The following is a 16,046-nucleotide window of genomic DNA, read 5'->3' as shown; positions in this document are numbered from 1 at the left end:
CTGGTCAAAGACAACCACCTAACTATTCTATTCTCATTTTCCAGCCCATATCCTTGTATGCCTGGCATCGCAAGTGCACACCTAAATACTTCTTAAATGTTATGAGGGTCTCTGCCTCTACCATCCTTTCAGGCAGTGAGCTCCTTCTCCCACCACCCTCTAGGTGAAAAAGGTTTTATTCACATCCCGTCTAAACCTCCTGCCCTATACCTTAAATGTATGCCCCTGATTATTGATCCCTCCATCAAGGGGAAAGGTTTCTTCCTGTCTATTCTATCTATGCCCCTCATAATTGTGTACATCTCAATCATGCCCTCCTGCAAATCTCCCCTGCAATAAAGAAAACATCACCACTCTCTCCAATCTCTCTAAACTTTCATAACTAAAACTCTCCAGCCCAGGCAAAATCCTGGTAAATCTCCTCTGCACCTTTCTAGTGCTATCACATCCCTCCTATAATGTGGATGTAGAACTGCACACCCATGCTTTATCTGCGGCCTAACCAACAATTTATACAGTTCCAGCATACCCACCCTCCTCTTCAACTCTGCCTCAGACCATATGCCGCCTTAACCACTGTATCCACCTGCCCTGTTACCTTAAGGGACCGGTGTACATACATACCAGCGTCCTCCTTAACCTCTGTGCTTCCCAGGGTCCTGGCGTTCATCATGTATTCCCTTGTCTTGTTTGTCCTGCCCAAGTGCATCACCTCACTTATCCAGATTGAATTCCATTTGCCATTGATCAGTCCATCTATATCCTCCTGTAATCTAAGGCTATCCTCACTATTTATCACCCCACCCCTTTTCTTAGCATCGTTACTGATATTACCATACTTACTGACCAACCCTCCTGCATTCAAGTCTACATTGCTTATATGAAACCACAAAACGGCAAGGACCCCAACACTGATCCCTGCGGGATCCCACTGGACACAGTTTGTTTAATGTAGTTAAAGATTTTGCTGGATTGGATAAAGTGAAACCATTTTCACTGGCAGAATGTTTGGTTAACTAGGGAACACAGATTTATGATATTTGACAAACGAGCCAGTGGAGTGATGAGAAGAGTTTATTTTATGTATCAAGCTGTTATGTTCTGGGATGCTGTGCTTGAAAGGACAATGGAAGCGGATTCAATGAAAACTTTGAAAAGTAATTAAGGTAAATACTTGAAGGGAGAAAGGTAAAGATACTTGTGGGGCTTTGGGGGGGAATAAAGTGTGTCACAGGTTAGCAAGATCAGAACAAATAAAGCATACCAAGGCTTTATTTATGGAGCGTACATTTCAAAAGTGTTAGGAAAACAAAGGTGTGTTTAAGGGAATTAGATTTGTATTGGTAAACATTCAAAATAAGGTATAGTTATAGTTTTACGTGGATTTAATTGAATGTTTCTGTGCTTGGAAGGGTAAAACCTATGGCTAGATTCAAGCTGGACAAAGGTGTTTATATGTGTGGGGGTGATTCAGTTCCAACTGTGCCTCAAGTGTGCTTAGAGAGGGTTACTGCATGAAGAGCAAATAAAAGTAAGTCGGTGCTTAGCAACAGGAGGTCACTTTCCAGAGGGACTGGCTTTTCTTTGTTCTTGGCTTTAATTGGAAGCAAGAACAGTTGGAGACAGGACTTCAGGAAGTGAACATCTCTCAACTCTGCCAGAGGAAAGACTGGACAGGACAGGAGCTGCATAGCCAGGGAATTGGGACTGAAAGAATGTTTAGGACACCTGAATTTAAAAGAACCGAGACCAAGGTATTTGCTCAGGAAGAGTAAACAAAGTGTTCCGAGTTAGAACAAAGAAGAGTACAGCACAGGAACAGGTCTTTTGGCCCTCCAAGCCTGTGCCAATCATGATGCCTGTCTAAACTAAAACCTTCTGCACGTCCCAGGTCCGTATCCCTCTATTCCCATCCTATTCATCAAGATGCCTCTTAAACATCGCTATCGCACCTGCTTCCACCGGCAGCACGTGCCGGAGATAAAGCGATAATTGCAGTAACTAAATTTAAAGTAGGCCAACAGACTTCAGAAGTAGAGGAAACGTTTGATGTAATTTTAATACACCTTAGGAATTAAGAGTTCTAGCAATTGTGAAGAGCTTGTACAGCCGCCAAGACAAGGAAATCCTAAAAGGTGTTGGTGTGAAATCCTGCTCTGATTTTGCTGTTAAAAGTAGAGCGGAAGCTTTGATACAAAATGTAATTTTTATTCAAAATTCAATTCACTAAGGGGAAAGTATATTATTATTATGAGGTAAGATTTCAAAGCGTGTTTTTGGAAGTGGAGTTTGAAAACACTCGTGTGACATTCATCTGGGGGCATTCTGAGAGAAAAGCCACAAACACTAACTTGGGTTCAAAGCGGAATGTGTGTATTTGATCAAACTCATCTTGTGTACTTAAAAGGGACTTTGTGTTAATGATAGCATTGTCGGTTAAGATATACTTTTGTAATCTGTGTTGATCATAAAACCTGGGTGGGTGTAATTGTTAAGTTAAGGGGTGCATATTGTATAATAATACAACTTTTCAAGTTTAATATTAAAAATAAATTCTTGTTGTTAAAACTAATTTGCAATCCTGTGACTCTGCACCGCACATTTTCTATATGAAAAAATATCAGAGTTATGGCCTTTTGAGCCAAGGTTCCGTTCTGGGATCTTCTCTCCTAGTTATAACATCAACTGGGATCATAACCAAAGGCAGTTATGCTGAACCTGTATCGAACCCTGGTCAGACCATGCTTAAACGTACTGCATGCAGTTCTGGTCGCCATATTATTAAAATAATATAGGTGCACTAGAAAGGGTGCTGCGAAGATTTATAAGGATGATACCAAAAATTTGTAGTTATACATATCTAGAAACTGGTGACAGGTTTATTTTCTCTCAAATGTTTAAAATTATGAAAAGTTTTGGTAGTGCAGGTAGAGAGAGAATGCTTCCAGTTGTGGCCCACACGTCACCTATATAAGGTAGTCACCAAGAAATCCAAGGAATGTAGAGGAAATATATTTACGTAAAGTGTGGTAAGAATGTGAAAATCGCGACTAGGGAGTGGTTGAAGGAAATGGTATGATGCCTTTAAGGAGAAGCTAAATAAGCATTTGAGGGAGAGGAGAATAGATAGTTATGATAGATTTAGGGGAGAAAGGATGGGAGAAGTCCAGAGTAGAACATTAACAAGGGCATGGACTGATCAGGCCAAATGGACTGTTTCTCGGCTGTATTTCTGCCAGATTCTAACTTTCCATTGGAAGTTGGGCAGGTTGTAAAATGGATAGCTGATCAATCTCCTTCAGTGTCCAACTGGTTAAAATTAGCCCCATTGTAATTGAAAGGTCAAACAATGAAGAACAATTTATCCATCAAAACCTCAGGCTAGTATCTGCAGCTGAAATGACTCCATGCTTAAAGGTACATATAGCCTACAGCGCAGATGCTCCACAAGATTCCTCCCACTCCAATGCATTTAACCCAATGTCTATTAATTTCTCCCTCATGTACTTACCCAGCTTCCCTTAGATGCATCTATGTTTTTTGCTCCACTACTACATGTGCTGCTGAGTTCCACATTCTTATCACTACAGATAAACTAATTTATCCTGTATTCTCTAATGGACATATGGGTGACTTATCATATATTCATGGTCCATTAATTTGGTCTCCCCGACGAGGTAAAACATCTTCTCCATAACTGTACTAACAAACCCTTCCATAATCTTAAAGATGCAAATCAGGTTGCCTCTGAGCCTTTTTATTCAGAACAGCAAAGAGCCCTTTGCCTGTTGAGCCTAAACTGTCTAATATTTCCCCCTACTTCTGGCATAATCCTTGTGAATCTTTTTTTAATTCATTCATGGAATCTGGGCATTGCTGCTGGCTTGCCCAACATTTATTGTTCTTGAGAGGTGGTGGTGAGCTGCCTTCTTGAACTGCCAAATATATTTAATTACTACTAGGTGGTTAACATTGCTATTGTCAGGAAATGGGTAGTGGGGGAGGAGTCGGTATGGTGGCGGATGGAGGTGGCTTCTTGCAGGGGAACGAGTTTAGGGGCATTGTTAACAGCACCTCTGCCATTCTCTCTGGACAGGCATTCCTTAAGCCCAGTGGTGGTGTCGGTCTTGAGGGTATGGGGGCAGTGGAGGCAGCATTTGAGACTGGAGGGTGCTTTGGTGTGGCACTGATTTGTGATAACCATAGGTTTGCACCGGGGGGACTGGATGCGAGGTTTTGGGGGTGGCGGTAAGTGGGGATTGAGCGGTGTGGGGATCTGTTCATAGGTGGGTAGCTTTGCAAAATTAGAAGACCTGGAGGAGGAATATGTGCTGCCTGGGAGAATGGTTTTAGGTACTTGCAAGTCCGTGATTTCCATTGCCGGGTTGCCGGTCCTGGGGCTGCAAGATAAGGTGTTGTCGAGGGAGGGGAAGATGTCCGAGGTTTATAAGGAGCTGATGGACTGGGAGGGAACCCCGATAGGAGATGTTAAGAGGAATTGGGAGGAGGAGCCGGGTGGGGAAGGTGGAGGCCAGAGCTCCCGGAGGAAACCCACACTGGAAGAATGTGTAAGCTCCACATAGGTCGGAATCGAACCCAGGTCCCTGGCGTTGTGAGGCAACACTGCTAACCAGTGTGTCACTGTGCCACCTGAAATACTGTCTGCAACTTTGGTCTCCATATTTAAGTAAGAATATATGTGTATTGGCAGGACTTGTGGATGCAGTGGATAGTCTCTGAGCCAGAAGTTCTGTGTTCATGCCCCACCCCAAGACTTGATAGCCAAGGAAGAAGCATTCATAATGCACTCAATGGCCATGGGCTATCTCGGTCGCAAGGAAGACGAGCCAGAGTCACAGAGGGTGATTTTGTTCTGTTAAGGAAGATGGCTCTTTTGAATAGGAATAGGGTAACTATATATATATATATTCATGATTTAGATGAGGTTACTAAATACAGGTGACGCAAAGTTGGGAGAAGAGTGAGCTATGAGGATGATGCAGAGATCTTTCAGTGTGACTTGGACGAGTTGAGTGAGTGGACAAATGAGTGGCAGATGAAGTATAATTCGGATAAATGTGAGGTTATCCACTTTGCTAGCAAAATCCGGAGAGCAGATTATCTGAATGGCCATAAATTAGGAGAGGGGAATGTGCGACGAGACCTGGTTGTCCACCAACACTAGTCGCTGAAGGTAAGCATGCAGGTGCAGTCGGCAGTAAAGAAGGCAAATGGTATGTTAGCCATCATATCGAGAGTATTTGAGTGTAGTAGCAGGGATGTCTTTGCTGCAATTATACAGGGCCTTGGTGAGGCCACACCTGGAATATTGTGTGCAGTTTTGGTCTCCTTATCTGAGGAAGGATGCTCTTTGTCTGGAAGGAATGCAGAGAAGGTTTACCAGACTGATTCCTGGGATGCAGTATTGGTGTATGAGGGGAGATTGTGTTGGATAGGATTGCATTCGCTGAAGTTCAGAAGAATGATGGGGGATCTCATAGAAACATGTAAAATTTTAACAGGACTAGAGAGGGTAGATGCAAGAAGGATGTTCCCGATAGTGGGGGTGACCAGAACAAGGGGTCACAATTTGAGAATACAGGGCCATTTAGGACCGAGATGAGGAGAAATTTCTTCATCCAGAGAGTGGTGAGCCTGTGGAATCTGCCACCATAGAAAGTAGCTGAGGCCAAAACATTGCATGTTTTCAAGGCAAAGGGAATCAAAGGATATCGGGAGAGGCGGGATCAGGCAATTCATAGAATCCCTACAGTGCAGAACGGCTCATCGAGTCTACACCAACCCTCGGAAAGGGCATTCTACCAACGCCCACGCCTCCCCGCAACCTCATTAACCTGCACACTAAGGCATTTAAAAAAAAAAAACATGTCCAATCCACCTAACCTGCACATCTTTGGACTATGGGAGGAAACCAGAGCACCGGGAGGAAACCGGGGTGGGGGGGGGAACGTGCAAACTTCACACAGTCACCCAAGGCCGGAATTGAACCTGGGTCCCGGGCGCTGTGAGGCAGCAGTCTGTGCCACCCTATTAAGTTGGATGATCAGCCATGATCGTAATGAATGGCTGAGCAGGGCCCAATGGCCTCCTCCTCCTATTTTCTATATTTCTATGAAATGTCATCGTAGCTGTTGCTCTGCAATTTATTGTGGAAAAAAGCTTGTGTTTTGAACCCAACATTGCCTCAGAACATTAATCGAGTCTGTTTTCAGATAGTTTTTTTAAAAATATGTTTTATTGAAATTTTTTTCCCAAACAACAATTTTTCCCCTCTTACAAAGCAAACGCAACAATAACAATACATAAATTTTTAACAATACACAAGTAACAAAACCCCATTATCTTTGACCTGAACTAAACTAAACCCCCCCCCCCTCCCTTCCCCCTGGGTTGCTGCTGCTGGTCATCTGTCTTCCCTCTAACGTTCCCCTAGGTAGTCGAGAAATGGCTGCCACCGCTTGGTGAACCCTTGAGCCGATCCTCTCCGGGCGAACTTTATCTGCTCCAGTTTAATGAACCCCGCCATATCATTTACCCAGGCCTCCAGTCCGGGGGGTTTCGCCTCCTTCCACATGAGTAGGATCCTGTGCCGGGCTACTAGGGACGCAAAGGCCACAACGTCGGCCTCTTTCGCCTCCTGCACTCCCGGCTCTTCCGCAACTCCAAATGGAGCTAACCCCCAGCCTGGTTTGACCCGGGCCTTCACCACCCGCGAAATCACTCCCGTCACTCCCTTCCAATACCCTTCCAGTGCCGGGCACGCCCAAAACATATGTGCGTGGTTTGCCGGGCTCCCGCCACACCTCCCACATTTGTCCTCCACTCCAAAGAACCTGCTCAATCTTGCTCCCGTTATGTGTGCTCTATGTAGCACCTTAAATTGAATCAGGCTAAGCCTGGCGCATGAGGAAGAGGAATTTACCTTGCTTAGGGCATCAGCCCACATACCCTCCTCTATCTCCTCCCCTAGTTCTTCTTCCCACTTTCCTTTTAGTTCGCCCACCGACTCCTCCCCCTCTTCCCTCATCTCTCGGTAAATCTCTGACACCTTGCCCTCTCCGACCCACACCCCTGAAAGCACCCTGTCCTGTATCCCCTGTGTCGGGAGCAACGGAAATTCCCTCACCTGTTGTCGAGTAAACGCCCTCACCTGCATATATCTCAAGAAATTTCCCCGGGGCAACTTGTACTTTTCCTCCAATGCTCCCAAGCTCGCAAAAGTCCCATCTATAAATAAATCTCCCACCCTCCTAATTCCCAACTGGTACCAGCTCTGAAATCCTCCATCCATTCTTCCTGGGGCGAACCTATGGTTGTTCCTGATTGGGGACCCCACCAGGGCTCCCCGCACCCCTCTCTGTCGCCTCCACTGTCCCCATATGTTCAGTGTTGCCGCCACCACTGGGTTCGTGGTAAACTTTTTAGGTGAGATCGGTAGCGGCGCCGTCACCAGCGCCTCTAAACCCGTCCCTTTACAGGACTTTCTCTCCAGTCTTTTCCACGCCGCTCCCTCACCCTCCATCATCCATTTACGTATCATTGCCACATTGGCGGCCCAATAGTAATCGCCCAAGTTTGGTAGTGCCAATCCTCCTCTGTCCCTACTACGCTGAAGGAATCCCCTCCTTACTCTCGGAACTTTCCCTGCCCACACTAAGCTCGTGATGCTCCTGTCTATTTTATTAAAAAAGGTCTTGGTGATTAGTATAGGGAGACATTGAAATACAAATAAGAACCTCGGGAGGACCATCATCTTAATTGCTTGCACCCTGCCCGCCAGCGATAAAGGCTGCATGTCCCACCTCTTAAAGTCCTCCTCCATTTGTTCTACCAACCGTGTCAGATTAAGTCTGTGCAAGGTTCCCCAGCTCCTAGCGATCTGAATCCCCAGGTATCGGAAGTTTCTTTCCACTTTCCTTAGAGGCAAGCCTTCTTTCCTTAGAGGCAAGCCTTCTATCTCTCTACTCTGGTCCCCTGGATGTATCACAAATAATTCACTCTTCCCCATGTTTAGCCTATACCCCGAGAAATCCCCGAACCCCCTCAAAATTCGCATAACCTCTATCATCCCCCCCCCCGCTGGGTCCGACACGTATAACAATAGGTCATCCGCGTAGAACGAGACTCGGTGTTCTTCTCCCCCTCTTATCACCCCTCTCCGTTTCCTGGAGTCTCAACGCCATGGCCAGAGGTTCAATTGCCAACGCGAACAACAATGGAGACAGCGGGCATCCCTGTCTTGTTCCCCTATATAGTCGGAAATACTCCGATCTATGTCGACCTGTAACTACGCTTGCCGTTGGAGCCCCATAAAGAAGTCTAACCCAGCTGATAAACCCGTTCCCAAACCCAAACCTCCTTAACACTTCCCATAAATACTCCCACTCCACCCTATCAAATGCCTTCTCTGCGTCCATTGCCGCCACTATCTCTGCCTCCCCCTCCACTGGGGGCATCATTATCACCCCTAATAGTCGCCGCACGTTAACATTCAGTTGTCTCCCTTTTACGAACCCTGTCTGGTCTTCGTGCACCACCCCCGGGACACAGTCCTCTATCCTCGATGCCAGTACCTTTGCCAACAATTTGGCGTCCACGTTCAATAATGAAATGGGTCTATAGGACCCGCACTGCAACGGATCTTTATCCCTCTTCAAAATTAACGATATCGTCGCCTCCGACATCGTCGGGGGTAGAGTCCCCCTTCCCTGGCCTCATTGAACGTCCTCACCATCAACGGGGCCAACAAGTCCACATATTTTCTGTAATATTCCACCGGGAACCCGTCTGGTCCCGGGGCCTTCCCTGCTTGCATGCTTCCCAGTCCCTTAATAACCTCGGCCACCCCAATCGGTGCCCCCAGGCCTACCACCCCCCGCTCCTCCACTTTCGGGAACCTCAATTGGTCCAGGAACTGCCGCATCCCCTCCTCTCCCTCTGGGGGTTGAGACCTATACAGTTCCTCATAGAAGGTCTTGAACACCTCATTTATCTTTCCTGCCCTTCGCACCGTGTCTCCCCTTTCGTCTCTAATTCCTCCTATCTCCCTCGCTGCTGCCCTCTTTCGCAATTGATGAGCCAACAGGCGACTAGCCTTTTCCCCATATTCATACCTCCTCCCCTGTGCCTTCCTCCACAGTATCTCCGCCTTTCTGGTGGTCAGAAGGTCAAATTCCGTCTGGAGTCGCCTCCTCTCCCTGTACAATTCCTCCTCCGGGGTCTCTGCAAATTCCCTATCCACCCTTAAAATCTCCCCCAGTAATCTTTCCCTTTCCTTGGCCTCTGTTTTCCTTTTGTGGGCCCCAATGGAGATCAGCTCTCCTCTGACCACCGCTTTTAGTGCTTCCCATACCACTCCCACAGGGACCTCGCCGTCGTCATTGACCTCCAGGTATCTCTCAATACACCCCCGCACTCTTGCACACGCTCCCTCATCCGCCATCAGTCCCACATCTAATCGCCAGAGTGTTCTCTGCTCCCTTTCCTCTCCTAATTCCAGGTCCACCCAATGTGGGGCATGATCCGAAACCGCTATGGCGGAGTACTCAGCTTCTTCCACCCTAGAGATGAACGACCTTCCCAAAACAAAAAAATCTATCCGGGAGTACACTTTATGGACATGGGAGAAGAAGGAAAACTCCCTAGCCCTAGGTCTAAGAAATCGCCATGGATCCACTCCCCCCATTTGGTCCATAAACCCCTTAAGTACCTTGGCCGCTGCCGGCCTTCTTCCGGTCCTTGAGCTGGATCTATCTAGCCCCGGGTCCAGCACCGTATTAGAGTCCCCTCCTAAAATCAAGTTTCCTACCTCCAGGTCCGGTATACGCCCCAGCATCCGTCTCATAAATCCCGCATCGTCCCAGTTTGGGGCATACACATTAACCAACACGACCTCCATTCCCTCCAGCCTGCCACTCACCATTACATATCTACCTCCGCTATCTGCTACGATGTTCTTTGCTTCAAATGCTACCCGTTTCCCCACCAAAATGGCCACCCCTCTATTCTTTGCGTCCAGTCCTGAGTGGAACACCTGTCCCACCCATCCTTTCCTTAACCTAACTTGGTCCGCCACCTTTAGGTGCGTCTCTTGGAGCATAACCACGTCTGCCCTTAGTCCTTTCAAATGCGCGAGCACTCGGGCCCTTTTTATCGGTCCGTTCAGGCCTCTCACGTTCCACGTGATCAGCCTCACTAGGGGGCTACCTGCCCCCCTCCCGTGTCGACTAGCCATTACTTCTCTAGGCCAGTCCCATATCCCGCCTCCGCGCTCCCGCTCGCTCCCCCAGTGTCGTACACCATCCCCGCCCACCCACTCTTTAGCCATTTCCTTTTGGATTTCCGCAGCAGCAACCCAGTTGTCTCCCCCCCCCGCTAGATCTCTTTCTAGCATGATTGCTCCCCCCATATTACTTCCGTAAGTCAGCTGACTTCAACTGACCCCAGCTACTCCTGCTCACTCCTCGACCCCCCCGTGTGGGGAACTCCCATCCGCCTTGCGCCTGTCTTCCTGCCTTATTCTTTCTGGCGTGGGAACATCCCTTTACCTGACCCGCCTCTTATGGCGCAGCTCCCTTTCCCCTCCCCCTCCCCTTCCCCATTCTCCAACTATGTCCCGTCTTTCCCCCCTCACCGGCGCCCACATTTCCCCAATGTCTCCCCCCTTCCCAATTTACTTCTCAATTAACTTCAACCATAACATTAACAATAACATTTCCTGCAGCATCAGTCCCTCAGTTCCCATCCAATTTCTCTTCTTTGATGAAGGTCCATGCTTCCTCCGCCGTCTCGAAATAATGGTGTCTCTCCTGATACGTGACCCATAGTCTTGCCGGCTGCAGCATCCCGAACTTCACCTTCCTTTTATGCAACACCTCTTTGGCTTGGTTGAAGCTCGCCCTCCTTCTCGCCACCTCCGCACTCCAATCCTGGTATACCCGTACCACTGCATTCTCCCATCTGCTACTCCGCACCTTTTTAGCCCATCTCAGGGCCTCTTCTCTATCCTGAAGGCGGTTAAATAGCACGATTATCGCCCTGGGTGGTTCTCCCGCTTTTGGTCTTCTCGCCGGAATCCGATTTGCCCACTCCACCTCCAAGGGGCCCGTAGGGGCCTCAGCACCCATCAGTGAGCTCAGCATCGTACTTGCATACGCTCCACAGTCCACTCCTTCCACACCCTCAGGGAGACCCAGTATCCGAAGGTTCTTCCTTCGCGCTCCGTTTTCTAGGGCCTCGATCCTTTCAGTACACTTTTTATGAAGTGCCTCGTGCGTCTGTGTCTTAACCGCCAGGCCCAGGATCCCGTCCTCAATATCTGTCACCTTCTGCGCCACCTCGCGGATCTCTGTCTCCTGGGTCTTTAGTGTCTCCTTGAGCCCCTCAATTGCCTGTAGCATCGGGGTCAGCACCTCCCTCTTCAGCAACTCCACGCACCGTCTCACAATTTCATCCTGCTCAGGCCCCCATGTCGCCTGCGCTTTCTCCGCCGCCATCTTGTACTTCTCTCTTTCTGACCCTTTGGTCGACGATTCCTCGCGCTGCAGCCGCCGCCGCCAGTTTTTTCCTCCTTCGTTTGGGGGGGACTCCCTTCTCACACACCCCACACCGGGTTGCGGCGTCGAAAAATTCCCCGTTGGGGCTCTTAAAAGAGCCCGAAGGTCCGTCGGAGCTGGAGCCGCCGAAACGTGCGGCTAGCTAGGCATCACCGCAACCGGAAGTCCCTTCAGTGGCCTTGATGAGATCTTTTCATAGTTGTTCCCTCTGCTGCTAGAATTCACCTTTGATACAGGCCCTCAGGTCAGCTTGCAGCTTTAAGCTTGCCCTTCCCCCGCCTGCATGCTGGAAGAGGCCTTGTTTATCCTGCAGTTGCAGCCAAATCTTTTACTGTTTCTGCCGTGTCTGGCAACCAAGAGACATACCCTTCCTGGGGGACACTGTTGGGGGAATGTTGCAGCCTTCTTCCCACACCGGGAAATGGCAAACAAATGCCGTGGGGGCCCTGTAACGAGCCCAAAAGTCCGTTCCAAGCAGGAGCTACCGAATATGCGACCTAGCTCTGCATAGCCGCACCCGGAACTGTTTTCAGATAGTTATAGAAGAAATATGTGTATAAATGAAAAGTTCAGATCTGAAGTTTGAATTCAGAATGAACAAATTACTGAGTATGAGAGTAGCTGAAGGTGGATTTTATGTCTATCAGGCCACTTGCCTATGATGACATCCCTTTTATTGTTCCTTCTGTGCTTCCTGTATAAAACCGAAATTTGAATTATTGGGAGCCAAATGCACTGGATCTATGGCACTGTGCCAGCTGAGAACTGTATGCACTTTGAGTAACTAATTGTATCTAGAAAGCTGATCCATCCATTCCTACTGGCAGCCTTCACTGAAGAGTATCTTTATCTCTTTGACCAAGTGCTGCAATTTTTGTATTCCTTGCCCATTTTCTATCTACACAGCTGCAACATACAAGGATTAGAAGGAAGAATGCCAAACTATGCTCTGTGTTGTGAATGAGCTGCTATTAAACACAGCTAGGGGAAGGGAAATCAATTGAGAGGATTTCAGATTTTCTTCCCCATTTAATTTTTATTTGAATTTCTGTCTTTATTCACTGAAGGAATGGAAATTAGGCAAGCGGAAAACTGAAAAGGATGATATTGTTGGTGTCATGGTCTTTTCAACAGTGGAGCCACCAGCAGAGGATATTGGCCTACTGGAAGCGTATGTATTAATTTTATGAAACTACAAGTGTCAATAAACTTAAAATCAGGGCAAAAAACAATAAGTATCAATTTCCATAATCTGCCTTTCCGCATCACCAATGCTTCTTTTGATTTGAGTTTCCTTCTCTATGCTCAGCCTTTTCTTTAGTTAATTTAAATTCATCTTTGGAAAGGAATGAAGTCACTTTTATTGTGCCTTTTACCCTGCAGAGAACAGAAGGTTGAATTGTTTAGTAAGTTTACAAAGACCATGGATGATGGCGTTAAAGAGCTGCTGAATGTGGGACAGGAACATTGGAAAAGGTGCACAGGAGGTGGGTATGAAAAGCTTGCTTATATCGGAACTGTTTTAAAAGCCTCTGAATAGTTACTGTGGCAAAATGCTTTGTCCAGCCTTAGAATACTTAGTATTGTACGCAGAAATAAAGGCCATTTGGCCCAGCATGTCTTAGAAAATGATCCAATTAGTCCCCTTCTGTTCTTTCCCTTCAGCTCTGTAATCTTTTTCCTTTCCAGGTATACATTCAATTATTTTTTGAAAGTTGCCATTGAATCTGTTTTGCCACCCTTTAATGCAGTGCTTTCCATTTCATAACATCACTTGCTGTTTATAACAGTTTCTCCTTATCTGGTTCTTTTGCCAGTTACCTTCATTCTGTATCCTCTGATTACCGATTCTTCCACTAATGGAAATAATTTATTCTTGGACGTTCCAGTAAACCCTTCAAGATTTTGACCGCTTCCATTCAATTTTTTCTTAACTTTCGCTGTGCTAAGGAGAACAGCATCAGATTCGGTGGTCTCTCCACATAATTCCAGTCTTTCATCTTTGGAACCTCCTCTGTGCTTTCTTAGGCCTTGAAGACCGGTACCTAAAACATGTCACAGTACGCCACCTGGACATAACCAGCATTTCATAAAGGTTTAACATAATGTTTTTTCTTTTATTCTCTATCCCTCTATTGAAAAAACCAAGCACTCAAATTCCTTTTCAAACAGGCTTTTTAACTTGTCCTTCTATGTTTTAAAGACTTGCCTCCAAGCTTAAAAACCACACTCGTCACAACACTTTACTTTTGTTTCTTAGACAAAATAATGCCGACACAATCTTTGATCTCATGGACTATTTTGCTATTGTGTGTTCCTTTACCTTTTCAAAACTAATTTACACAACACCAACTGCACAACCTTTATCCACCTCCCCTATTTTTTCCTGAAGGTACTTAATCAAATTGGTCAATACAATTTGCCTGTAACAAATCCACTCTGGTTGTCATTAATTAATCCATGAGAGGTGACTTGTTTGAAGTATATAAGATCTTGAACGGTATTGACGAGGTGGATGTGGAAAGGATGTTTCCTCTTGTAGGTGCATCCAGAATTGTTTTTAAAATGAAGGGTCGCCCTTTTAGGACCGAGATGAAGAAAATTAAGGGTTGTGCAACTTTGGAATCTCTGCCTCGGAAGGTGGTACAAGCAGGATCATTGAATATTTTTAAGGTGGAGGTAGATAGATTCTTGTTGGGCAAGGGAATCAAGGCTATTGGGGTAGATGAGAATTTGGAATTCGAAACGCCAACAGGTCTGTAACCATCTTTTTGAATGGTGGAGCAGGCTCAAGGAGCTGAATGGTCTACTCCTACTCCTATTGTGTATGTTTTTTCATGTGACAATTCATTTTGTTTTAGATTATTGTCTGATTTTTCCACAATAGCGTTAAACTAACTGGCCTTCAATTGGCACTTTTATTCCTCTCCTTTTTTGAAAATTTTTAATTCCTTCAAACCTCTGCCAACATCTACCCATATCTAAGAAGTATTTCTAACATTGCTTTGCTCAGTAATTTAGGATGCATCTTATCTAGACTTTTTCAATTAAGTGACACCAACCTTTAAATTACCTCTTTATCGATTTTCTCCTTCACTGTGACATTGGCAGCATCCTCATCTGTTGTGAAGACAGATGTGAAATATTCATTCTGTATTTCAACCCATGTCTTCTGCCTCCACAAGACAGTCTCCTCTTAAATCCCTAATTTTCCCCATCTTTCCTTTAACTATCATTTTACTATTTATATGTTTTAACTCATGCTGAGGCCTAACCAGTGATTTACAAACGTTCAGCATGTTTTTTTTTTTGTATTCTCATTCATAAAGTCTCGGATCCCATATGCTCTATTAACTACAAAAGCAAATTACATATGATGCTGGAAAGTCTGAAATCAAAAAGTTGCTGGAAATACTCTGGCCAGGAAGCAGCTGTTAAGTGAGAAAACTGGGTTAACATTTCAGGTCAGTGACCATTGGAGATCAGGATGAGAATTTCAAGTGCATCAGAGGACCAGGCGCAGTGTCATTCAGCAGAGATGGGAGTACTGGATGAATGGAATTGGTGCTGATAAGACATAGGTAGCTGAGCATTAAGCAATGTGATTAAATGAAGGATATAGAAAAGACGGATGCATGTCTAATGAATAAGATCCCACAAACCAAAGTGATAATGACGGGTAACTGATTTTCTGATGTTAATTGAGGGATAAATATTGGCAATATACAGAGTCTATCTCCCTTGTTCTTCTTTGAAGTAGTGTCATGGAATCCTTTGTTTTTTTAAAAATAAATGTTTTATTAAAGTTTTTCCAATGAGTGTTTTTACATAACAAAAATAGAAATACAGATAGTAATAAAAAAATAACAGTAAACATATCCCAAAACTTACAGTGAAACTACTTACACAACAGAATTTTTTTTAAAAACAGAACAAGGTGGGTTTTGTCTCCATGCCCAACTCACATTATATCAACAGTACCCCCACCTAAACCCCCCCCCCCCCTCCTATAATGCTGCTGCTGCTGATACTTACTGCTCCCCCTAGAAAGTCAAGGAAAGGTTGCCACCGCCGGGAGAACCCTATCAAGGACCCTCTCAAGGCGAACTTTATTCGCTCCAGGCTGAGGAACCCCGCCATATCGCTAACCTAGGTCTCCACACCCGAGGGCTTTGAGTCCCTCCACATTAGCAAGATCCGTCTCTGGGCTACCCGGGAGGCAAAGGCCAGTACCTCGGCCTCTTTCGCCTCCTGCACTCCCGGATCCTCCGACACCCCAAATATCGCTACTGTTGGACTCGCCTTCACCCGAGTGTCCAAAATCCTAGACATCACCCTCGCAAACCCCTGCCAGAATTCTTTAAGCGCCGGGCATGCCCAAAACATATGGGCATGGTTCGCCGGACTCCCTGCACATCTCTGGCAACTGTCCTCCACCCCAGAAAACCTACACATTCTTGCCGCCGTTAT

General features: G+C 46.1%; 1 protein-coding gene across 9 annotated transcripts in view; it reads left to right on the top strand.

The window, feature by feature from the left end:
- Positions 1-16,046, top strand: part of zdhhc14 (zDHHC palmitoyltransferase 14) — a 488,467-nt gene that overhangs the window by 428,254 nt on the left and 44,167 nt on the right. For 8 of the 9 annotated variants that reach the window (XR_011947524.1, XM_072507579.1, XM_072507582.1 and 5 more), the window contains 2 exons: positions 12,644-12,747; positions 12,960-13,063. Coding sequence is in view for 8 of the 9 variants with exons in the window: in XM_072507579.1 (XP_072363680.1) it covers positions 12,644-12,747; positions 12,960-13,063 (208 nt within the window). In the remaining variant the exon portion in view is untranslated. Of the gene's footprint in view, positions 1-12,643; positions 12,748-12,959; positions 13,064-15,040; positions 15,386-16,046 lie in introns of those variants that run through there. The other variant, XM_072507600.1, reaches the window with a different exon arrangement.

Source organism: Scyliorhinus torazame, chromosome 1 (assembly GCF_047496885.1).
Source record: "Scyliorhinus torazame isolate Kashiwa2021f chromosome 1, sScyTor2.1, whole genome shotgun sequence".
Taxonomy (NCBI): domain Eukaryota; kingdom Metazoa; phylum Chordata; class Chondrichthyes; order Carcharhiniformes; family Scyliorhinidae; genus Scyliorhinus; species Scyliorhinus torazame.
Note: the sequence above shows the minus strand (reverse complement) of the source record. Positions and strands in the feature narration are given on the sequence as shown.